This window comes from Phascolarctos cinereus, unplaced genomic scaffold (genome assembly GCF_003287225.1).
Source record: "Phascolarctos cinereus isolate Bilbo 61053 unplaced genomic scaffold, phaCin_HiC Scaffold_2;HRSCAF=192, whole genome shotgun sequence".
NCBI classification, from domain to species: Eukaryota; Metazoa; Chordata; class Mammalia; order Diprotodontia; family Phascolarctidae; genus Phascolarctos; species Phascolarctos cinereus.
In genome coordinates, this window is record NW_027555625.1 from 295,519,940 (window position 1) to 295,544,685 (window position 24,746).

At 41.8% G+C, this 24,746-nt stretch overlaps 1 protein-coding gene across 1 annotated transcript; it reads right to left on the reverse strand.

The window, feature by feature from the left end:
• Positions 1 to 901: 901 nt before the first annotated feature.
• On the reverse strand, positions 902 to 13,288 carry SLC2A8 (solute carrier family 2 member 8). The gene is made up of 10 exons (XM_020984984.2): positions 13,066 to 13,288; positions 12,781 to 12,943; positions 11,834 to 12,040; positions 8,144 to 8,243; positions 6,954 to 7,159; positions 4,811 to 4,954; positions 4,495 to 4,603; positions 3,923 to 4,096; positions 3,560 to 3,705; positions 902 to 1,618 (listed from the first exon to the last, which is right to left on the reverse strand). The coding sequence occupies exons 1-10, from the start codon at positions 13,137 to 13,139 to the stop codon at positions 1,481 to 1,483; spliced, it is 1,461 nt and encodes a 486-aa protein (XP_020840643.1). The 5' UTR covers positions 13,140 to 13,288; the 3' UTR covers positions 902 to 1,480.
• Positions 13,289 to 24,746: the final 11,458 nt, after the last annotated feature.

The following is a 24,746-nucleotide window of genomic DNA, read 5'->3' on the forward strand; positions in this document are numbered from 1 at the left end:
TCCAAAAAAGGAAATATTTTGCCAATTAATTAGGCATAGAAGTTACTCAATTTTCAAAGCCTGTTCCATCATGTATAAATCATCTATTTTTAGACTTTTTTTAAAAATGTACATAGGACCAAATACAAGCTATATGAATGAAAAGAAATCAAGGAATCAGGTTCTGTAATAACCAGTATTGTCCATGATGAGAAAAGGGATAAACTTAGGTCAGGTAGTAAAATCAGAACTTTAAAATCAGCTTTTTTCATATGTTGCTCCAATATGATTTTGTCTTTCTCTACAGTTTCTTACCCCCATCTCTCTACTTCCTTGTCATCATCATCTCCTCTTCTCCACCAGAACTGGAAACACCCTGGACTCTGAAGAACTTTCCCTTTATCTTGCTAGGGTCAAAGCTTCTACTTCCATCTTCATACCATGCCATTGCATGGTCCTCTCCTCTTTCTCCATCTCCTGCTCCCCTTTATGTGTTTTGTTCTCCCATTAGAAGGTAAGCTCCTTGAGGGCATGGGTTGTCTTGCTTGTATTTGTACTTCCAGGGCTTAGTACAGTACCTAGCACATAGTAAGTACTCTATCTATCATATACCATGTGAATTAGATTTTGATTTAGTATTAAAAAACTTTGTCTTTCCTTTAATAATTCTTTTTTGTTAGCAGTCTTCAAATATTAGGCTGTCACAGGAAGAGAAATCAGACTGATTTTGCTTTGCCCCAGAGAGCAGAATTATAATCAATGGACCAGTTTTAGAGATTCCATTAACAACAATCGGCATTATCCAAAGGGCTTCCTCAGGACATAGTAGGGCTACCAGGTGTTTTGGGAAGGTGTCTTACCCACAACTCCCTCATTTTTACCACATCTCATGAAGTCAGAATATGAAATACAGTGCTGCCACTTGATTTTCAGAATAAAATCTTTATTTGAGGAAAACAGACATCTTGATTAGATTATTGCCAAAGATAAAAATCATCTGAACAGGAATCACTTCCTATAATTCTTTGCTAGCCTGAAGAGAGGGAGATGGTTATAATAATTGAGTCTCATCCCTTTCCTTCTACAAAGGAAAATGCCTGGATAAAAGAGACCAATGCTAAGATTTCATGGTTCCTGTAGTTCCCCCACCCATGTCAATTTAACCTGGAATTAAATGGGAATGCCCTTCAACAGGAACCTCAGACCCCACCCCATATTAACTGGGCTAAAACCTGCTCAAGAATGAGGGCACTTGGGGCACTGTGGAGATGGTTTGTGGGGAGAAAAAAAATCTACCCGGACTAGATTTAGCAGCAATTAAAACTCGTTTTCACACGTATTCTGTATTGGTTCTCTCAGCTCCAGATAAGGCCTGAGAGTTCTGGAGAGAGATTATGTGTATTGAGAGATGCAGAAGAACACCATTCTTAAATCACTATTCTTTCATTATGATCAGGTAGTCTTCCCTTGCTTGGCAAGGATAGTCTCAATCAGAAGGTCATCACCTTCCTTGAAAATGAGCTTCAATTTGCTCCAAAGTCTTTCCCTTTGTTTCAGGAACAAAGAGTAATGTGAAAATGACACTAAGGACACAGAAGGCAGAGAAAAGCCAGAATGTTCCATATGGAGTCAGAACACCCTGCAAACAAAACGAAAAATTGTAGTTTAAAAACAAAACACAAACACTAGGTCCAACAAATTAAACTCTTGGGTAGGAGAAAGTGGGGAAGTTTAGTACCTTTCCTTCCCTACCATTAGAAACCTATTAACATGGCACCATCCTTAGTAAGAAACTCTCTTCCCTGCAGGTTATGGCCTGGAGCAGAGCTGGCTGCACATACTAGGACATAATACCTTTAGATTCAAAGTGAGTTTTAAGTATTTTAGCGACATAATAGAAGACAGAAGGAGGTCACAGAGATGCAGTTGCCCTTTAGTGGCTAGGAAAGCAGTTCTGTATAGGGGAAATGACCAGCAGACACATGGACCCCTAGGAAGCAGCCTGGAGGCTGATGACTTTTTAGCCTTCTAGAATTTTGGTAGTCAAGTAGAGGAAAGAGGAGGATTTGAGCAGGAGGTAGCAGGGATGAGACTTTTTTTTTTTTAAATAACAGGGAAGATCTGAGCAGTAGGTAGAGGAAGAAGCCAGGAGAAGGAGAAATTGAAAATGCATGAGGATGAAGGAATGAATCTGGGAGAAGATAGGAAAGAATGGCATTGAGGTCATAGGTGGAGGATAGTCACTTAATCCTGTGAAAGAAGGAAATGACGAAATCAGAGATTTAGGGGTATGGAGGAATAATGCTGAAGGAGATCCTTTTGGATAGCCTTGTTCTTAATAAAGAAGTGAAGTCATCTATTGAGAGTGGGCTAGTGGCAAAGAATGCTAGAAACAGAAGAAAACCAAAACAAAATCTGAACACTAGATCCAAAAACCTAACTGGAAATGCTGGAGGAGAAGGTTGTGAGGAGTGTGACAGGGAATTAATCAGATGGTTACATTTCAGTGGTAAGGGCCCAGTTACCCATTTCTGATTGATAGTGGATCCAATCATGATATAAAATTTAAAAAAAAAGACAATAGCGGTTCACATTTACCCAACACTTCAAGGCTTACAAATTGTTTTCCTCACTAGAAATGATTGTTGATACTACCAGACCTTAGGAGAATGCACTTAGGAGTATTTCAGTTACATTAATAGGTGATCAGATTTTTGTAGGTAGTCCTGGGAGTCTAACCATTATTTATAATATTTCATATTAAGACCACCCACAGGAATAACATACACAATGGGGTATGGAAATCCATCTTACCCTACAGGAAAATAAGGGGGGGAAGGGGACAAGAGAGCAGGGGGTTGATAGAGGGGAGGGCCAGAATGGGGGAGGGGATAATCAAAAGCAAACACTTCTGAGGAGGGACAGGGTAAAAAGACAGAATAAAATAAATGGGGGGGTAGGATAGGATGAAGGGAAATATACTTAGTTTCTCACAGCATGACTACTATGGAAGTGTTTTGTATGACTACACATCTATAACCTGTATTGAGATGCTTGCCTTTTCAATGAGGGTGGGTGGGGAGGAAGGGAGAAAATGTGTAACCCAAAGTTTTAAAAACATATGTTAAAAATTAAAATAAAATAAAATAAAAGAGGTCTTGTCTTTAAAAAAAAAAGACCACCTACAAAAACCTGATCACCTGTTAATGTAACTGAAAATGCCTCCCAAATTCCAAATACCAAACTTATACAAGTGACCAGAGTGCATTGCTACTGATCTATACCTTGCAAATGAGGAGTGGTGCAATAGACTGGAATGCCAAGGTGCAGAACAAGAATTCTCCTCTGGCTTCCTCCCACCTACCTGACCACATTCTTGTTCCCTGAAACTACCTTTCTGCTGTCTCACGTGGTTATGGTTGGGTTCTGTGTCATATACACATGACATTATGTTTGCTGCACTTTGAAATCACAATAAACTACTATAAAATCTGGATACTTGAATGCATATTTTTCTTTTTTCTTTTTCCATCAGAAGAAGAGGTAAAAGCCTATCCCTGGGTCGCAGGGAAGTTCTTACCATGAGGCTGCTGAATTCTTTTGTCACCAGAAAGGCCATGATCCAGCTGGTGAGAACACAAACGCCACTGGCCAGCCCCTTGACTTGGAGGGGGAATATTTCAGACATCAGCAACCAGGGGATGGGACCCCAGCCTAGGGAAAAACCTGCAATCACAAAGAAATGTATTACTGAAACCACAGCATAAAGTTGGCAGTAGGCAGATAAACTTTTCCAACATAATGGGTCATGAAGAACATTTGCATGGCATAGAAGAATCAGAGTCCACATAGGGAAAAGATGGGTGAAATTCAGGATGGGAACTGGAGCCTGACAAGGCTACCCTGTTAGACCCTCACAAAGAACCATCTCATACCCTCTTACCTATGAGGAAGAATCCCATGCTAAACACCGCTAGCCATGGCAGTCCAGAGTTGGCTCGTATGGACTCTGAATTCAAGTATATGAGGAGGTCAGGATGAGAGGAGTTGTTAGGACTCAGAAGAGAAATTTTAAAGTAGATACCAAACAGCATGCAGCTCAGGGCCATGATAGCACCTGCGGGAGGAAGAGAACAATCAACAGCAAGAAGTCTGGGCCTAGGTTGGAGGCTCTTTGAAGAAACAGAAACAAAACAAAGCCGTGACAGAGCAAGCCTCCAGCAGGGCCATTTTTCACACTTTTTCTTTTTCTTCTTCTTCTCCCCCCCCGCCCCTTGTGGTTGTGTGTGTATGTGTGTGTTAAACTATAATTGTTGCTTCAAGAAGAGTAAAGTCTGAAGCTTATCTTGCCACAGGGAGATAAAATTCAGCTGTTGTGTCTGTCTCCTTGTGACTGAGCTCTCCATATCACTCACTGATAGGGGTTGGTATAGGAAAGGCGATCATGAGAATGTAACTCCTGGTCCACAGGGTAGGTGTCTCCTCATCACCAACCTGGGATTGTGTTCATCTCACCTGACAGCAACAGGAGTATCTTCCGGCCAGCTCTGTCCATGACAAGGGCTGCTATGGCAGTGAAGACCACCTGGAGGACCCCCACAATGACTGAGGCAAGGCTACTGTCCTGGGCAGGAGACAGAAGATCCAGGGTATTAACATCTCCAAGAAATAGCAAGTTTGGAGAGAGATTTTCATAACAAAGGACGCAACATTTCTAAAGACGATTCAGGAGACTGTCACAAGTACCACCTCCACTGACCAACAAGAATATTTTAGAGAAGCTCATCAGAACATCAGGTTACTTTGAAAGGGTCATGGGGTCAACTTCTACCTTAAAGTTGGCTTGTTCAAAAATTGTCTCTGCATAAAACATCATTGCATTGATCCCTGAGAATTGCTGGAAAGCCATCAGTGACACACCGATGAGAAATGGCTTGTAAACTGATGGATTCTTCAATCTTGCCAGATGAAATCCCTATTTCAGAAATAGGCATTTTTAGTTAATTTTACATTACAAATAGAAATTTTGGACTCAGAAAGTACCTTGAAGAGCAAAGGTGTCAAACGTGCAGCCCACAACCAGATCAAAATGTAATTGGGAAATACTTAATAAAATAAATAAAAATACAATAAGATGTAGCTAATATTACATTTTAAAACTAAGTTAATATGCAGCCTGCAATGACCCTTTTTGTATGGATTTATGCCCCCTGTTTCTATCTAAGTTTGAGATCACTGTTGGAGACCATCTATTTCAGTGCCCTCACAGGAAAAAGATGAAGAAACTGAGGATAAAGAAGAATGAAAACAGTTGTCAGTCATATTAGCAAGCTGACAGAGCCACAATCCAGGCTGACTCTAAAGACCTCCAATGGAAGGAGGGAAAGTTGTTTTTCCACTAAATTATATGGTCTGTCACTTTTTTCCCTGGGTTGGGGGGGGTGACAAAAGGAGAAGACCCTTGATATTGAAACATGGCCAAAGACAAGCATCCAGCCAGCAGTGACGCTGGGGCTGAAGTGCTAGGTGAAGTCAGTCTGGATTCTTGTGGCTGCTTCCTCATATGCCCTGCTCACATCCCATCTGGAAGACTGTGTTCTGTTGCAGGAAAGACACTGATGGGCCTGGTGGCCAGGCCATGAGGATTTATCTGATGAAGGACGTGGGGAAGTTTAGCCTGGAGAAGAGAAGACGTTCTAGGGCCACGATAGCTATCATCACGTATTAGAAGGGTTGCCATGTGAAAGAGGGATGAGATCTATTCATCCTCGATGGCAGCAGGAAGAAGTTATAAAAATGAAAATTTCAGCTTGATAGGAATCAGAGCTGTCCAAAAGTTGAATTGGCTGCCTTATGAGATAATTAGTATGGATTCCCCATTCACTGAAGGGCTTCAAGGCAAGGCTGAGTGATCAGCCACTAGTTGGGGAATTTTTCTTCAGGCATGGACAGGCTGGAACAACCTCTGAGGCCCCTCCCAACTCAAATCCAGTGCAATGTTAATCCCCATTCTCCTTCTTTCGAAGGAGCTAACGGAAAGGTGTTTGTGAAAGTGCTTTGGAGAAAAGCAGCAATTTTTATACACACAAAAAGCACGATTAGTAAAGGGTGAGTCTGCACAAAATCTTTATGAAAACTCTGGTTTTCTTGCCACGTATTTGGCAAACCTAGTCTCTGAAAGACAAAGCTTTCTTGTTTTTAGCAGGCTCCATGATTTGACTTCCCTCTAAGTTCACATCCCAGACTTTTTGGTTAGCAATGTTTAAACCAAAAGGATAAATGTTAAATGAAGCACTCATTCTTTCCCTCAGCATTATAATTACAGACAGAGCTTAATCACTCTTTGGTCCCCAAAGTTCTGCTACTATGCTAGTTTTGGTCAGAAAAGCACAGGGTGGGTGGGCCCCCATTCATTATCACTGCAGATCATCTGTTAGGATTCCTGGGACATCCACAGGAGGTAATGGGCAGGGGGAAGATCTATCATGAACAAAGGAAAAGATGGCTGTATCAGTGGGGTTATTTACACATCCCCACACATGCTGGTGGCATACAAGCTGTGTCATTTTGGGGTGGTAATCTAGGTTCAAATCCTGGTGTTACTCCTTACTAGCTGTTATGACCCAGGTGAGTCTCTGGATCTCTATGGATCTCAGTTTCTTCATGTGTAAAAAAGGGGTGGACTGGATAATCTCCAGGGTCTCTCCCAGTCCTGACCTTCTTAGTGAAAGTCTGCATGGTGTGACCAGCACAGAGAGAGGACTTTTAGACAGAAGCTCTGGGTGTGAGTCCTAGCTCCAAAACACTCACCGTCTCTCTCAAATGGGGGTAATGACACTTGCATTACTTACCTTATAAGGTAAGTTGTGTGGAAAAATGTTTTGTAAACTTTGCAGTGCTATGGAAAGGGAAGCTATTAGGATGAAACTTTTTACTGTTAACCAGAAACAAAGTGTAAATTTCACCCTCCTTACCTGCTCCACATCACTGCTTTCCTTCTCTTCTGCTTCCTGCTCCTCATCTGTCCCCCACAGAAATCTCATTGCAGTCCGTGCTTCCTGCTCCTTATGCTTAATCAGCAGGAACCTTGGGGTTTCAGGCATGAAACACATGAGCAGTAGCATGAAGCAAGGTGGGACGCAGCCCAGCACGGCGAGCCAGCCCCAGTTCAGACCTAGCCCTGTGGAGGGGGGGGACGTGGGAGAACAGAATAAGGGAAGGCATAAGGAGCACTTCTGAGAACAAGTTCACCTCAAGAATTTCATACAATCCACAGGTGGTGCAGTGAATAGAGCAACGGTCTTGGAATGAGGAGGGCCTCAGTTCTAAACCAGCCATTTTCAAACATTTACTAGTTGTGTGACCTTGGGAAAGTCACTTAACCCTGATTGCCTCCAAAAAAAAAAATTCATACAATCCTGACTGGACTTTTCTGGTTTATTCCATTAGTCCACACACTAAAGAGAAACGGGAAATTCAGTAGCCCCATGACAAAGCCCACTGCAATCACCTACTAACATTCAGTCCACAAAACCCAACCATTACTTGGCATAGGACAGACAAGGTGGTATAGCAGAAAAACACAAGATTTGGGAACAATGAGCCAGGGTTTGAAGCCGAGTTTCTTCATTTGTAAAATGGAGATTATACTATCTGCCTTTCCAACTTCATCAGGCTATTCTGAGGATCAATGTGATATTGCTGAAAGAGTGCTGGAGTGGGAGACAGGAACCCACAATGTGAATCCCAGCTGTTACATTCATGGGCAAGCTATGCAATCACCACACTCTTAGTAGATGAGTGACTGGAGGCACTGTGGTGTATATAAAGGAAAGAGTCCAGAACTTAGTCATTGGAGGCCCCAAGTTTAAATTTGGGCTCTGATATGCCTCTGGGACCCTGAGCAAGTCCTTTTAGTTCTAAGGGTCTATATTTCCTCCCCTATAAAAGGAAAGAGTTGGACTAAATGATTCTAAGGTCTTCCCAGCTCTTCCTGTGGTCGTAAGATGTCACTTGACTTCTCGGTGGAATGAAGCACAGTGTAAATCTTAAGAGTTCTATATAGATGGAAGTTATTGCTAAATGATATGGTGACAGCGTTTTGAAAAGTACAACACCACATAAATTCAAGGTTTTGTCACTGCTAAAGTCCAGATAACTGTACCTGCAATATATGCTCCGAGGATCCCAACGACGACCATTAACTGCACACAAGAGCCAAGCAGTCCTCGGATTTCTGGGTAAGAGATTTCAGCTATGTACACCTGTGTATAGAAGAAAACACTAGAAGTGAATAACAACTACTACAAAGTAGGTGGAATTTTGAATTTAATTTGCATATGTAGGTTCCTTTGAGTTTTTATTCATGTTTATTAAACTTGACAAGCATCAACCAATGTATCTTCATATAAAAAGAATAAAAAGATTAAAAAGATTAGATAGGAAATCATGGAACTCTACCATGTATTATGTACAGATGATTTCTTTGAAAAACTAAATAGTAAATTTAACATGGTAATAGCAACACTTATTTTCATTTCTTTCTAAAATTCCTAACCTTTTTTTTTTTCTATTTTTAAAATGATTCACTGAACCTTTTTCTTTTGTTTTTGCATCTCTATCATTACCCTTTCCACCTCTCCTCAAACAGTAGTCCTCTTGTATAACAAATTAGGACAGTCAAACAAAACAAATTCAGACATTGGTTAAATCTGAAAATGTATATCTTCTGTACCTACAGTCTGTCACATAGGTATTTATTTTTTAATTATTATTTATTTTGGGACAGAGTTTCCCTATCTCTCTCTGGCTGGGAATGCAGCAGCCACTCACAGGCCCAATCCCAACTGGCATGGAAGCTTTAACCTGCTTTATTTTTCTTACCTGCGCTGGTTCACCCATCTCCAGGCTGGTGGCCCTGAGCTCCTGGGGACCAACTATATTGATATAGACGCCTGATTGGCTATTTAGTGGTACTTCAGCTCAGAACTCCCAAAGTCAAGATATACAACAACTTTAGCCTCTCTAGCAGCAAGGATTATCAGTATATGCCACCATGCCTTGCAATCATATCAGTTGTATTTTTTAAATTCAATTTTACTTTATTCTCTCACTCTTGCCTCAATAAAACAAAAAACAAAACAAAACCAACAACACGACAAGCAAAACGGAAACCTGTTACAAACATGTACAGTCAAGAAAAACGAGTTATTTGTATCGGCCATGTCCAAAACAAATATGCCTCATTCTGCATTGAGTCCTCAGGTCTCTATCTGGACACAGGTAGCATGTTTTTACCATGAGTTCTCTGGAACTGAATCACATAGGTTTCTAAAAGTTAAGTCTCTAGTACTGGAATCACAACTTCTAACAAAAATATTATTGTTGCTAGCCTGTTTTTAAAACAAATTTATAGACTGAAACACATAAACTTATTTCATTACCATCCTCCCTCTCCCTGCTAAGAAATAAAGACTATTATGGCAATCTCAAATTATCAAGCATCAGCCAAGGTCAGGGACCATGAGAAAATGAAGAAAGAAAACCCATAACCATTCTTCCCCTCCAGGCCCCCCCAAGCCTGTGACTCTTCTGGAGTGGAATCTGAGAACCAAACGTCAGGATCCTCTGGTGTTTTTGAATCCCTGTGGGGACAAGCAGGAGTGTCCCGGAGTCAGCTCAAACCTGATGAAAGCTGATTGTTAAATTTTCAGTCTGAGCATTTTCACCTCATAAATCAGCAAACACTACAAATCAGAGCTTGATTTATTGTTCTGTTGATTGTCTAGACTTAATGTGATGGAGAAATGTAATAATTCTAATTAAATTTAAAAGTGTCTTGCGTTGATTTTTTTTTTCTGGAGAGCCTGCTGTTTAAGCATTTACCAGCACACCCAGCTTTGTGCTTTAGACAAATTCTGGCCAGGTTCTAAAATTTAAAAAAGCAACAATCCAACTTTTAAATAGTAGTTGCATTTCCCTACATGTACCAGTTCAATAATTCAGCTCACATTTGTACAGAATTTTGAATGAAGCAGGCAAAGAAAAATAACCAAGTTATCAGTTTTTTGCTGTAGCTATGAAATTCATCTGAAAAAGATAATATCCCACTGCTTTAAAAGCATACTCTGTAGCCCCTATATATGAAGCCCCCATCTCAACTGTGGAAACACATTAAAAATTATACCGGATTAATAATTGTGTGACCCTGGGCAAGTCACCAAAATAACAAACACAAAATTATACCAGAATCACAAAGGATCTAATTGGAATGGATGGCTTCAGGGGCCACCAAGCATTTGCATGCTGCTTCCCCTACTGGAAAGTGAGCTCCCTGAAGGCAGAGACTTCGTTCAGCCTTTCTTTACATCCCCAGCACTTAGCATGGTGCCTGGCATATATAGGTGCTTCATAAATAAGTGCTTGTTGATAGACTGACCTAGTTCAACCCAAAATGACCAAGAATCTAAGAATTTCCCTCTACTAATAAGTGGTCATCCAGTATTTTCTTGAAGATTGCGTAATCCCTGATTTTTTCAAGATGATTTGCCTGGGAGACAAGGAAAAAGAAGTAATAGTAATACCTAACAGTATATCATGCTTTAAAATTGGCAAAGCACTTTTATGTTGTCTCATTTTATTTTCACAACTCTGGGTAGTGGGTACTATTATTATCTCTATCATTTCACAGATGAGGATATTGAGGAAGATTTCAAACTCCAGTTTTTTTCTAATGTCAAGAACAGAGTTAGATGTATTAAATCTGGCTTCAGAAACAAGCTGGTTATCATTTAACTTCTCTGTACCCTCAGGCAACTATGTAGAATGGTTGGTAATCTGATCAATACAGGTAGAAGGAATTCTCTATTCCTAAAGATAATGAAATCACAATGATAGGCCAAAACAAACCAAAAAATCTCACCCTACAATGCTTAAGGAGATGTGAGTGGGTAAGAAAGTCTAAAAATGAATATGTTCAGTATTCATTTTCATTATAATCAAATTCGGGGGAAGAAGTAGCCAGTGTAACACCAAGATTTGGAGTCAGAAGACCTGGGTTCAAATGGTGGTTGTCACTAGTTGTGCAAGCACAGATAGGCAGGTGGATTTGCCTCCCAGCCCTAGTTTTCCTCATTTGTAAAATAAAGAGATTGGACTAGATAAGGGGTTAGCAAACTACAGCCAGATCCAGCCAGCCTCCAGTTGTGTGTTCAGCCAAGAGGTTAAGAATGCTTTGTAGATTTTTAAAAACAATAAAAATTTTTAAAAATCATTTAAACAATCATTCCTAGCTTGAAGGCCTACACAAAAACAGGTAGGAATAAAAACAAACAGCAGGGTCCAGACCATAGTTTGCCGACCCCTCAACTACATGATCTCAAAATTCCCTTTTCCAACTCTAAAATGATGACCTGTATGTTTTATCCTAGGAAACTTTTACAAGTTCAGTTCAGCATAAGACTGTTTGAACTAAGGACAGGTGGTTCTGGTTTAGGACCAGAAAATCTTGCAGACAGGGTGATACTGATCTTTCATGTGATAAATGTGAACAGATAGTTTTAAAGTAATTTGAAATGACAATGCTATTCTTTCCAAGTCCTGGTCACCTGACTCTGTGAGAACCAGACTATTCAAGGGAACAAGTGTTTTAAAATCTCTATTCCTGTGATGTATTTAAGTGTTTTCCAGAAGGCAATTTCTTATTACTATCTATTTAACTAGTTTAGCCTTTGAAACAGTCAAATTCTTCCAGGAAGCAGAAATTCTCCCTAACTTCACTTCCAAAGGAAAAAGATTTTGTTTTCTTACTTTTCTTATGAACTATTCAAGATGATCAGATTAATGTATGACTCACTGGGACAACAAGGGAAGTGACTCCACTTGCCAGGCCAGTCAGAAGGCGACCTCCATACAGCATCCATATGTTCTGGGCCCCAATCACCAGGGTAAAGCCACCAACAAAAGGCACTGTGCAGAGCATCAGGGTCAGTTTCCTTCCAGCCTTGTCTACCAGCCAGCCACCTAGCACACCTCCTAGGGCAGCCCCGACAGTCACAAGGGACTACCCAGAAGAGGACAAAAGTAGTATACAAGTTTAAATCACTTAAACCATTATTCCACACCCAAAGGGTGAAGAATAGGAAGAACAGTGTCTGGGTGGGGAAATAAAAGGAATAAACACAAGGGTCTTCTTACAAAGTCCATAAGTGGTTAGGATCACTCCAAATACTGGATAAGTAAAAAATAACTTTATATTCAGCTTTGGAATGCACAGTCTTAAATGCAGGTTTATCTTTATAATTTCATTTGAATTCAGATAATTTCAGCCTCTGTTACCACAGCTGATTCACATGTTAAAAAAATGGAAAAGTTGATTCTATTAACAATCAGCGTTGGACAGAGCACTGTTTCAGGAGCTGAGGAACATACAAAGTTAAGATAAGATATGAACTTATGGTCAATGATTTTCGCAACAGGAGGGTATGTGTTTGGGCAATGGGGCTTCTGCTCGAGGTGGGGGGTTGGTGGGAGAGGGAACACTAGGGCGTTGCCACAGTAGAGAGATGCTTAGGGTAAGAGGAGTTGCATGGCCAGGGTAAGGTGGGGGGGGTAGGATGCTGAGGGAGGGGTGTGGAGAAGGGAGAGCTCCTGGCAAGGCAAGATAAGAAATTGGAGAGGGGGTCCCGACAGAGCTGGGGAGAAGCTGAGGAGGGGGCCGGGGGCAAAGGGAAGCATAAGACTGGGGGGGTAGTCTGGGGAGGTGGGAGGTGGTCGGGGAAGGTCTGGAAGTAGGGGTCTCACCCCAAACCAGGACGCCTCGTCATCGCTCAGCCGGAGGAACTCGGGTCCGGTCCTCCGCAGGCTCGGGATGGCCGGGGAGCTGTAGCCCAGTACGAAGCCGAAGCTCAGCGGACCCAAGGTGGCGGCGAAGGCTGCCAGGAAGAGGCCGCGGGGCCGGCGGGCGCTGCGGGGACAGCTGCGGGTGAGCGGGGACGGGCTCGCCGCGGCCGCGGCTGCCCCGCTCGGCCCCGGGAGCCCCCAACCCCAGCCGCCCGGCTTCCCGAAGCGCCCCCCGCCCCCGCTCACCTCGGGCCCGGCTCCTCTGCCCCGGACCTCGGGCCCACTTTGCCCAGCAGCGGCTGCGTCGCGTCGTATTCCATGGCGCCCAGCCCGCCGCTACCTCCTGCAGCCGCAACTCCAGGGAGCCGAGGCCGCAGTGGCGGCGCCAGCCTCTACCCCGGCAGACCCGGGCCCGGCGCCCCCCGCGTCCCGGCATGGGGGCGGAGCCTCTGGAGCAGGGTGGAGAGGGGGCGGAGCGTGTGTCCCCAGGCCTGAGCCGGCGGGGGGCGGGCTCACGGCACGGGGGGCAGAGTCGGATCCTTCCTTCGTCTAGGCCTGGGGGCGGGGCGGGGAAAGGGGCATGGTCAGCATGGTGGGCGGTGCTAGCGTCCACCCGGTCGATTCTGATAGGGCAGGGGGCGTGGCTTAGCAGGGCGCGGGCGGGGCCCTTGGGCTCCTTTCTCCGGGGCAGGGCCTGCTATGATTGAGTGGGAGGCGCAGACAGAGTCAGACTCAAACACTGAAGGCCAGTCAAATCCCGTACTTTATTTCTAGGTATGGGGTGGGAGCGGGGTGAGGAGAGACACAAAAACCATCCAGGCCGTGGCCAACGGAGCTGAGCGGTCATACACGGAGTCACAGCACATACGGACTTGGCACGAAAAACAATGCGATACAAAGTGGATTTAAGACACTTGGTGGTTCGTCCCTTGATAGACAGCACAGAGGGATACTGAGCCACAGCCTCATAGCAGAGGCTTGGTAAGTAAGGGTTAGGCAGCACAAGGCTCCGGGAAGGGGAGCCTGGGAAATAAAACGAACAGGGAGAGAGCCCTACATGACACGAACGGACAAAATATTTTATTTTTAACACTCTTTCACCACCACAACTGTCCTCCTTCAAAGGGGTCCCCTTCTTCCAGGCAGATGCAATTGGAGATCAAGGACAGAGCTGCCTCAGAGCAGTTGCCTTCCTTCCACTGACCTGCCTGGACGCACGAGCTATTCGTAGGAGGTTAGAGATAGAAAGGATCTAGAGATCTAGTCCAATCCCTTCATCTTACTAGTAAGAAACTGAGGTCCTTCGAAAGGAAGTGACTTTCCTAAAATCACACAGCTAGTAAGTAGTAGAACTGGGATTTGACTAGGTTCCCTGACTGCAAATCCATTGCTCCTTCCACTACCACAGCTTGGATGAGGAAACCGTCTTAAAAGGAGGGAGGAGGGGCCTGGCGTGGTGGTGCCCGTGAGTATCTCTGCTGCCAGGGGGCGGGGCCGATAGATCTCTTGAGTTTGGGAGTTCTGAGCTGCGGTGGTCTAAGCTAAACGGGCGTCGGAAAAAAGCCCCGCATCAGTATGGTGAGCCCCCTGGAGAAGGCAAGAACTCTCAGGCAAATTAAGTAAAGGAAATGGACCAGCCTTGAGTAGCCACTACCCTCCCAGCCTGGGTAAGACAAGGAAACCCAGTTAAAAAAAAATTAAACAGAAATATGTGGGTGCTTCTTTTAAGAGAGTTCATTTATCAAAGGAGAACATCTTTAAAGGATGCTCAAGGACAGTGACAGGTCATAGAATGTCATACACTAGCAGCTTAAACAGTCACAGTAATTTTGCCGGATCAGTAAGGATGAACACACAAAAATACTTCTACTGTAAATATCTACAAGAAATTAATATTCATTTTCACTTCAAGCCCCTTTCTTTTCAAAGAAAAGTCTAACTCCTTCAGGAACCCAGTGGACAGCGAAACTGGTTGTCTATGGCCTGCTTTTCTCAGTAGTTCTGTAGGAGGGAAGGAACCACCTACACTCATTCTGGTGACAGAGGGAATGTCTGTTTAAAGAAGGTCTATTTTGCTCTAGGAGGTAATGTATTTGAGCACAAACTAATCTTACAGATGTCTTTACACCCACTCAGCAAGAGCTGAGGAAGAACCTTAATCTTAGGAGCTTAAAGAGACTTTAGGAAGAGTTGTAGAATTTATAAGACTCATTGAATTCAAGGTAGGAATGGGCTAGAGAGCATCTAAGGCAGCATGGTGTAGGAACCAGGAAGGCCTGAGTTCAAATCTTGCCTCATTCACTAGCTGTGTGATGCTGGGAAAGCCATGACTTCTTTGAGTCTGTTTCCTCCTCTGTAAAATGGGTATTTGTAGCACATATCTCACAGAATTGTTGTGAAGATCAAAGAAGATAATGTATGTAAAATTAATATTATAAAAGACTGGTTATCTAGCCCAACCTCTTTCTTTTACAGATGGAGAAACTGAGTCTCAGAAAGGGGAAGTGATTTGCCCAAGATCACATAGCAAGTTCAGTCAAGAACTAGGATGAGAACCCAGTTGGGTGGCAGCATGGTATAATGGAATGAGCACTGCCTCTGGAATCAGAGGACCTGGGTTCAGCTCTTGCCTCTAGCATTTACTACCTGTGTGACTTTGTGCAGTCACTTAACCTCTCTGGGCTTCAGTTTTCTCATCTGTAAAATGAGGACCGGATGGCCTCTGAGATCTTTTCTAGATCTATGGTCCTATAATTCCCCAACTCCTAGGCTGGTGCATTTGATACTACACTGTGATACCTTTTAGGACAGAGGTGTCACACCTACATGTCCTATGTGACTCACAACACTCTCCAGTTTGGGGAGAACCAGATTAAAATGTAATTGGAAAATATTTAACATATGTAATCAGGTTTTTGAGCATGCCCAATTTGCTCAGCAAGGAACCTTCTTGGATTGTCTGATTGTCTGCCTTCTCCTTAAAAAGGTGTAAGACTGAACCATTTGATTTCAATATCTGACTGGGCAAAACATAAATACAAATACAATAAAGCATAGGTAATATCACATATTAAAACCAAGTCAATATGTAGCCCACAGAGATCCTTATGTATGGATTGGTGGCCCCCTTTTCTATCTGAGCTTCACACCCCCTAGCCTAGAACCTCCCAGGCCCCTGTAACATTGGGAGCCTGTCTGGAGAACACCTACAACTGTAGTGCCCCCAGTCTGCTGCTGTAACCAGAGCTGTTTTCTTTTGCATTTGCAGCTTATGCCTAGGAGATGGATGTTGAGTCTTTTAGAAACTTAAGAGGTCCATGACATGGACTGAAAGGGGTCTGGACCAAATTGTCATAAATCAGTACCAAGCTGCCTAGTTCAAACAACCTTCTGGGGAAATCAGGTAGTCCCTCACAGCTGCAATAGCAGCCACATCTGTGGCAATGTGGTAAATGGCCTAGCAGTAAAGGCAAACTGTGATCCTGAAAATTCAAACCCTAGAGGTTTAGCCTAGGCCAGGAGGATGTTCAGTTTGTTCTGGTAGAGCGAAAGTCCCGTCATATGACTCTCATAGCCTATTACACTTTACTACAGATCCCTCAAATAAAATAATGCAGAAATACTAATCATGACCTCCAAGAAGCATATATGACTATGGAACAAAGGCACCTCCTTCATTTTTCTCTCCCCCCTACCCTTCTACCCCACCCCAACACTAAATGAAAACAACTGGATTATTTCACAGAACCTCATTCAGGTTTCACTTGAAGACTACAGTGATGGGGAACCAATCTACTTTTGGACCACTCTAAGTGACAGGAAATTTTTCCTTACATTAAACCTAAATCTGCCTCCCTTACAACTGCTTCTGCTTGTTTTGCCCTCTGTGGCTACACAGAACAAGTCCAATCCCTCTTTTCCATGGTAGCCTTTCAAGCACTCTAGGACAGTGATGAGATCCTTGCTAAATAAGTCTGCTCTTTTCCAGATGAAATAGTTTGGGTTCCTCCCACCTCATGAAGCACAGTTTAAATAAAGTCTTCTCACCATCTTTGTTGCCTTCACTCTAGTTTGTCAATATCTTTCCTAAAACATGGTGTCCCAACCCTGAATTCTAGCACCTAAGATTCCACCTTTAAGGCCCCATCCAGGACCCTAAAAACTTCTTTGTTTCCCAGAGATACTTAAAGTTGAGATTTAAATGCCTTATTGAAAGGCACTGTCAACACTAAATACAGACAGTTCTTGCTTTACGTAAGTGGACAGTTCCACAGACCTCTATGTAAAATGATTTTTATATAATATGAATTTGTTTGTGGAAGTGGGGAAGAAGGTAGGGAGGCAGGAAGGGGGACTAGCACTTGGGAAAGGTAGGGACCAGAGACAGAATTGAGAGCAGGAGAAGGAACACGCAGGGCCAGGGCCAGCCCTGTGGAGGCCTGGCCAGAACCCAGAGAAAGGGGAAAGATACATGGTACTAAAGCACAGACAGAAGGCAGACAGACACTCAGGGTGGGGCAGACACAAGGATGGGTGGTCAGTTTGGGGCAAATGTCTCCTTCCCCAGCATGAGAGGTCTCAACCAAGTCCCCATCCTGGCAGCAGTGGCCATGGTCTTTCTGCAAAGTCCATTCTGCTTTCACTAGGAGTTTTTTTTTGGGGGGGGGATGGGAAGCCCCAGAGTGCAGAGCCAAGGGGCAGGAGAGGAGAGAGCACAGTACTGTACAGTAAAGTTAACATAGGTTTTGGTTTTGTTTGGTTTGGAATGTAGATTTTTTTCAGAATTTTTTAAAGTAGAATTTGCATGATACGAATTTGTATAAAGCAAGAACTGTCTATAATTCTTTTTTTTCTCATTTAAAGAAATCAGCAAGCAGGAGGTGAGCAAGTACAAACCAGATTCAAACCATTCCTGTGAAATATTATTAGGGACTCCTTAGGTATGGGATGTTAAGATAGTGGATGAAACTCCAATTTTTGGATCTATTTCTCTTAGGGAAGACCAATTTACTGGTGTCTGTCTGCTCATATGTAAGACCTTTAAAGCTGTAAGAAACCTTCAATTTTATCTAGTCAAACCTTCTCTATATGCTCCTATTTTATATGTGAGGGAACTGGTTTGCCCTCAACCAGTAAGTGGGGAACCTGACCTGGGAGTGGAACCTAGCACTTAGGACTCCACATTAATACTCTTTCAACCAAACTACATTCATTTTAATGCCAAATAAATTTCTGCTGTGTCTACACTTGATCCAAGTGGCAAAATAACTGAGTTCTCAGAGTAACCAAAAAGAGTAGGGAAGGAAGGATGAACTATATAAATAAAAAAATAAACAAATATGAATATTCTATCAATTATCAATAGATTTAGAGAAATGCCAGGCTGTTTTTAGCTTCCTATGCAAGGAACATATACCTAGCTGGATAGGAACAATGTCTGACTGGGCTTGGCTCCATCTAAATCATAGGCTATTCCCTTCCTTTCTTTCCTCCTTCTTTGATGGTAATGATACTGTAAGAATAATACCTTACATACTTTTAGAGCTTTTGATTTTTCAAACCACTTGAACGTATATCTAAAGTTGATGCATTTTAACAAATATTAACTGAGCATCTACTGTGGGTAGCCCTGTGCTAGGTCCTAGGTGGGAAGTAGGGGAGGCAAACACAGAGTTTAGCTCTCTGTAACATAATTGTGAGGTAGGTGGGGGTCGAAGAGAGGAAACAATACAGGACTTAAGGTTAGAAGATGTAATTCAAATCCTGGCTTCATTACTAAGTTGATTAAGTCATCTCTGATTTTCATCTTATTTCATAGGATATTTATGATGAAAGGGATTTGTAAACCCTGTGGTGCTAGATCAACAGTTCTTAACCTGGAGTCTCCAGACCTCAGGATAGATTTCAAGGGGTCTGTGAACACGTATATGAAAAAATTCTTTATTTTCACTAACCTTTGGTTTCCTTTGTAACCTTATGTATTTTATTTTATACATTTAAAACCATGGACTGCTGAAGAGGTCCCTGACACAACAAAGGTTAAAGAGCCCTGTGCTAGAGCAGTGTTAAGTAATAATCCTTATTATAACAGATAAGGAAACTGTACTCCAGGTAGATTAACCAATTTGAACAGTTATTTCCATGGCACTTCAAGGTTTACAAAGCACTTTGCTCACAAAAGCCCTGTGAAGCAGGTAGCCCAAGTATTATCTTCCTCATCTTACAAGATGAGGCAACTTAAGTAAAAGGATTTGTCCAAGTCATACAGAAAAATTCCTGTTAGATCTGGTGTTAAAATATGATGATGTTCATTCTTGTTCTTTCTATGAATCCAAGTGATCTTAAGACATCAGTCTTCATAAAGACTGCTGACAATCTTGCTGGGCTTTCTCAGGAATGGAAAGACTCCAGGGAAGTCAGGTATGAGAATTCTATGGAGACATGGGGACAATAAAGAAGCTCCCAATACTGACATGGAGAGGCTGGATTTACTTAAAGATTTGGCTCGACAAATCTTTCCACCTCTAACTATAATACCTTCTGAAATCTTGGAAAGGTTTTAATGCTTTTTGATGCATTATTTAAGGATAATGTAAACACTACTATATCTAGAACTCCCTACCAAAGAGACTATTCTTCATGAATGTGCTGATAAATGTCACAGTGAAATTGCAAGGCTGAAAATAGGACCCACATGGCTTCTAAGACTGTAGCAAGCTAACATGAAATTCTTTGCTTCAGCTTAGAAGAATTAAAAGTCACAGAATTATAAAACTGAGAGAGATCACATTCATTCACTCATTCAAAAAATATTTAATGGGTGGCTGTGTGCAGTGCACTGAGAGATAAAAAGTTGTACAAAAATGGTACCAGCCCTCAGAAGTTTCAAATATAGTAGGGGAAATAAGACACAAACAGAAGTACTTATAATATCAGGCAGTATGTGGTAAGTGCCTTATGAGTAGTACAAATTGAGTGCTTTAGGAGTTCAGAGGATGCAGGGATCACTTCAGGCTGGATTGGGTCATGCATCGTCGAGGAGGTGGCATTGGAACTAAAGCCTTGAAAACTGGGTTGCATTTTAATAGGTAGAGATTAGGAGGTGGGAGGGTACTTCAAGAAGAGTTAAAGTTCAGCAACAAGAAAGCACAGTGCACATTCTGAGAATGGTGATTAAAGTGGCTGAAACAGACTGTCTTGCTGTGGAATAGTGGGACTTAACACTAGGTAGGTAGGTTAAGGCCAGATCTCGGAAGGGAAGTAACTTGCTCAGAATCATGCAGCAAGTAAGCGGAGCTGGGATTCAGCCCAGGTTCTCTGACTTCAAATGCAGTGCTCTTTCTACAATATCATGTTACCTCCCACACACTGCCTCCATTTTGCAGCATTCTTGTCAGATGGCAGAACAAGGCTCTCTATGAACATTTCTAGTGATGGAGACTTCACCGCTTTTATGGAGGGCTCTTCTTGTCAGAAAATTTTTCCTTACTCTGAGCTGAAATCTGCATTCCATTTGTCCTTTTTCTGCCCATTGGACCAATGCAGGACAAGCCTGTGTCTTCTTCCATATGATAACCCTTCAAATATTTGAATACAGCTTTCTTGTTTCATCCTCTGCCTTTCAGTTCCCTTCACCATTCTTCTTAGGACATGGTTTCAAATCCTTCATTATTCTCACTGCCCTCCATCTTGTCAATATCTCTCTTAAAACATGGTGCCCAAAACTGAACCCAATCCTCTAGATGCAACAGAGGATAATAGAAGATTATTATATCCCTTGACCTAGATAATACAGGGTATTCCCAAAAGTCTTATTACAGCTTTAAGTTGTTAAAAGTTTAGAACTGCACTAAGACTTTTGGGTCACCCTGTTTACCTCTATAAATGCTGCCTAATATTATGGTCCTCCATCACAGGATTTCTACAATACCTCAGTGTAGTGTGGAGGTTATCCTGGGATCTCAAAGGCTCTGCCAGGAGAATACAAGCTCTTGAATGTCCTATTAGGCCGGAAATGCTTTTGTTATGGGCTTGGGGGACGGAAGCTGTGTCTTTCAGTTAAGCATGAACCTACTTACATTGGAAGAGGTTTGGCACCAGAAGGCTGGCCACCAAGTGATGAATTTGTTTTACCTGTAGCATGTCTTCTAAAAGGTAAAAAATTTGTGATCTCAGTCAGAGGAAGGGGTGCCAAAACTAATGAAATGATGGATCTTTTCAAGTACTAAAGTATAAGATTGTAACAGCTTTTTAAAGTACTCAGATCATGCTTTTGGTTCAAACTGAATTTGTGACTAAGTAAAACCCAGTTGTCTTACGCATAAATCAGTTAAGTTAGGTATCCCTTTTCTTGTACTCTAGGTTGTCTATCCAACTTCATTTTGCTAAACAAGTAATCAATCTTTATCCATTTAGTTTTACTTTGATGGATACATGATCTCATTAATGATGACATTCCTTCCAAAGGGAGATTGCAACTCATTCATACTTTCTCCTCCAGTGCAACTTCTGTCTCTGACCTTCTAGAAATCTTCCACAGAGGGGCCTCCCCAAAGGGCTGGAGTAGATTGCTTGATTTCATGTAGGCTTGTAGGCAGTCCATTAGTTACTAATCACTCTTGTTACATGATGAGCTCTCCTCTCTTTCTGTTCATACATCTCTCTGATGACATCTTCTTGCTTCTACTTGCATGCAATTTTTGCCAGTGTGACATAGCCTAATCATGCTTACCATGTGCCTTTTCATTGTATGTTGGGCCATGTGCAGTGGAGACTGTGATATTCCATGACTCAAACAGTATCATTAGAAGAATACTGATGTTAAAAAGATGGGCCTTTGTTTCAGGGAGAAATGTGTGTGTGTGTGTGTGTGTGTGTGTGTGTGTGCGCGCGCATGGCAATAAAAACACTTGTGTGTTTTTCAGAGGTGATCCTGCCTTCTCTCTTCTAGACCGGATTATTGTCCATGCTCAGTCTCTGTCCATATGTACCAATGGATCACTTCTATAAGGCTTTCCATCCAACTGCGTATCATAGTTTGAATAAATGGAATCCTTTCCCTTCTACTTAAGTTTATTTTCTGTGTCTAGTTAAGATGAACTTTTGAGTGATCATGGACCTCATTTAGGAGGCTCTGCAATGTTCTGGAGTTTGATGAAGTTAGCATATTGTCATATGCAAAGAGGAGCATCCAGAGGACGTGAGTATCTTTAGGGAATTCCTCTTCCATTGAATTGGCACTGGACATCCTCTGTGACAGTGGCAAACACTTTTTGATAATTATGTCCTCCTATTTTTTCATGTCCTCCTTAATATTCATAATCAGATCGTTAATCCTTCCAGCAATCTTATATGATTTTGACATATGTGTGGGAGACACCATGCTGGAAAAAAGCCTTTAAATTTTGCTCCAGTGAACAAAAGCTTTTATATTACAATCAACAAACAATAATCATGGTAGGATTTTGTATTCTCTACACCTTTCAGTCACTTATGTGACCGTAAAGAGGTGTTGTGGTAGCATGTCACTTGCGCAAGCCTGACCTTCCCTTCTCAATCTCTCGTCCATGATGCTGTTAGTATGTGGATTGTTCTCATGAAATTTTTGTAGAAGAAAAACAGGCATTTGGGTTGGTGGTTATTGGATGATTTCTTAGTCATTTAAAAAATAAGGTCTGTGTGTTTTCCAAGTGTTTAGTAGCTTCCTTTTTTTTTTTCCACATCCATTGAGAAGTGAATTCTGTACCCTGTTATGTTTCATCTTCTTGGTTTTGGCTCAGACTGCTGAGATGCTTTTTGGGTTGATTTTGTCACACATCCTAATGGCCATCCCTCCGAACTTTGTGTCACCTGAATATTCAACAAGTACGTCTTCTGTGTCTTCATCCAAATTTCTGAAACAAATATTGACTAGGCCAAGGCCAAGGCTGGAGCCCTGAGGCACAACACTAGAACCTTGAGATTGACTTTAATCCAATACATTTTGGATATACTTGATGAATTCTTTGAGTATGGTTGTTGTACCAGCTTCATATCAATGTAATTGTACTATCACTTCACCTCATATTTCCTAAGCTTATTTACTTTATCAAATGTCTCATGTCCAGGTTTGATTATATATATAAATAATATTCTGCATCAGTCCCTAATTCATAAATTCATAGATTTAGAGCTGGAAGAGCCCTCAGTGGTCATCTGATCTAACCCCACTGTTTTATATAAGAGGAAACAGAGAACTGGAGAGATTAAATGACTTGCCCAGGGTCACAAAGGTAGTAAGTTAGCAGGGTCAGGATTTGAACCTATGTCCTCTGACTCCCAAATCCAGTACTCTTTCCATTGTACCATGCTGCCTCCTCCAATAACAATTCTGTTGATGAATATAGTACCATTTACTCTAATCAAATTTCTCTTCCTTAATTCTTACACAATCAATGTGCAGGGTAGATACATATTCAAGGTAGGCAAAGATGATATTCTGTAATAGGTCTAGTTTTCAGTTGTACTATATTAGATGATATGAATCATATTTTCAATCATTAGTTAAGTACCCCCATCCCCATTACAGTTTCTCTAATTTCTTTTCAAGCTAAATCATATGGTAACAAATGACAAAAACAATTTTTTCCCCTGAAAGATCTAATTAGACACATGCTTTCATTTATAAAGCCTCCTGTCTTCTTCATTAACTTACATGGAGTAAGTAACTGAGGTGAATTTCAACATGTCTTCAAAATTCTTCATTTTAGAAATATGACCAGAAATATCATCTATTTCATTTTGCAAAAGTCTGAGTACTGCATATTTAAAGATAGTAATTTGACACACCATGTGTGTAGCAATAACAGGTATACCACAGGTATTTTATGAAAAATGGAAATTCACCTGAGTTACTGACTTTCAGATTTTTCAGTGCTTTAGAACAAAGGAAAGGACCACCTAGAACATGTAGCCTAAAACTACAGCCCTTGTGCAGCACTTATTAATTTTATGATTATTCACACAGAGTCGAATTTAGGTGACCAAGTGCTATGCAGATTTTTGTTTTTGATCACTTGTTATCCTCTTGGCACATTAATTAGAAATTATGTTTAATGATGTCTAGTTCCTCCTTTGCCACTAAAACCTCTCTTATCATGGTGTGCAGGTGATGCTGGGTTTTAGAAGGCCCTGCCATCTAAAAACTTGGCATGTCCTTCCAAGTTGTAAAGGCTTTTCTTATGGGCCCAGCAACAGATACAGGACCAGCCTAGCTAATGGAAGAGAGGCTCAGCACCAGGGGGTGGCCATTAGTTGAGGAATGTTTTTGGCTACAGCAACTACAAGAGCTGATGAATCAGTTGCTGTATTGGCTTTCAGGCTGAACTGAAGCCTAAATAAAAAGAACTCTTCGGGTTGGTTTTGCAATGTGAGGGGTCACAAGCTGCACTGATGGAGGGAGTACCACGAGGATGAAATAAATAATGGATTCTTAAAATAAAGAAATATTAAATTCTTCTCTTAAATACTGGAAATAAAACAATCCCAATCTATCATGTTAGCTACTACTGTAGCTTAAGTATCTATTCCAAGTTTTTTCTTGTTGCTCCTTATGGTTTTTGTGTCTGTTATCTTCACTGTGTGAAAATGGCTCGGAATGAAATAGCTTGTCACGTGTGTGGTGGCCTCCTTCTGGTTTCCTTCCTTTGCATTACGCTCAACTTCCCTCCCCCTAGTGTACTTCTCTCTGATTTCTAAATGCTTCTTTGAATTTGTGACTCCTTCTCAAATACTCTGGCTCATCTGACGCTTACGATCCCTCCATGGAAACAACCTTTAGGAACTGCTGGTTCTTACATATCAGGATGAGAAGCCAAAGTAGGAAAAATGACAGGATGAAGAAGACAAAAACAAGCTTATTACATTTAGAAAACAGTTTTTAAAAACTA

Bases quoted from the DNA above. Each gene is read 5' to 3' on its own strand.
- SLC2A8 (XM_020984984.2), bottom strand. From the start codon at position 13,139: ATGGAATACGACGCGACGCAGCCGCTGCTGGGCAAAGTGGGCCCGAGG. The intron at 12,041-12,780 runs GTGAGACCCCTA...TCTTCTGGGTAG, and splicing joins ACGAGGCGTCCTGGTTTGGG to TCCCTTGTGACTGTCGGGGC. The intron at 8,244-11,833 runs GTGAGTCATACA...TTCTATACACAG, and splicing joins TCACTTCCCTTGTTGTCCCA to GTGTACATAGCTGAAATCTC.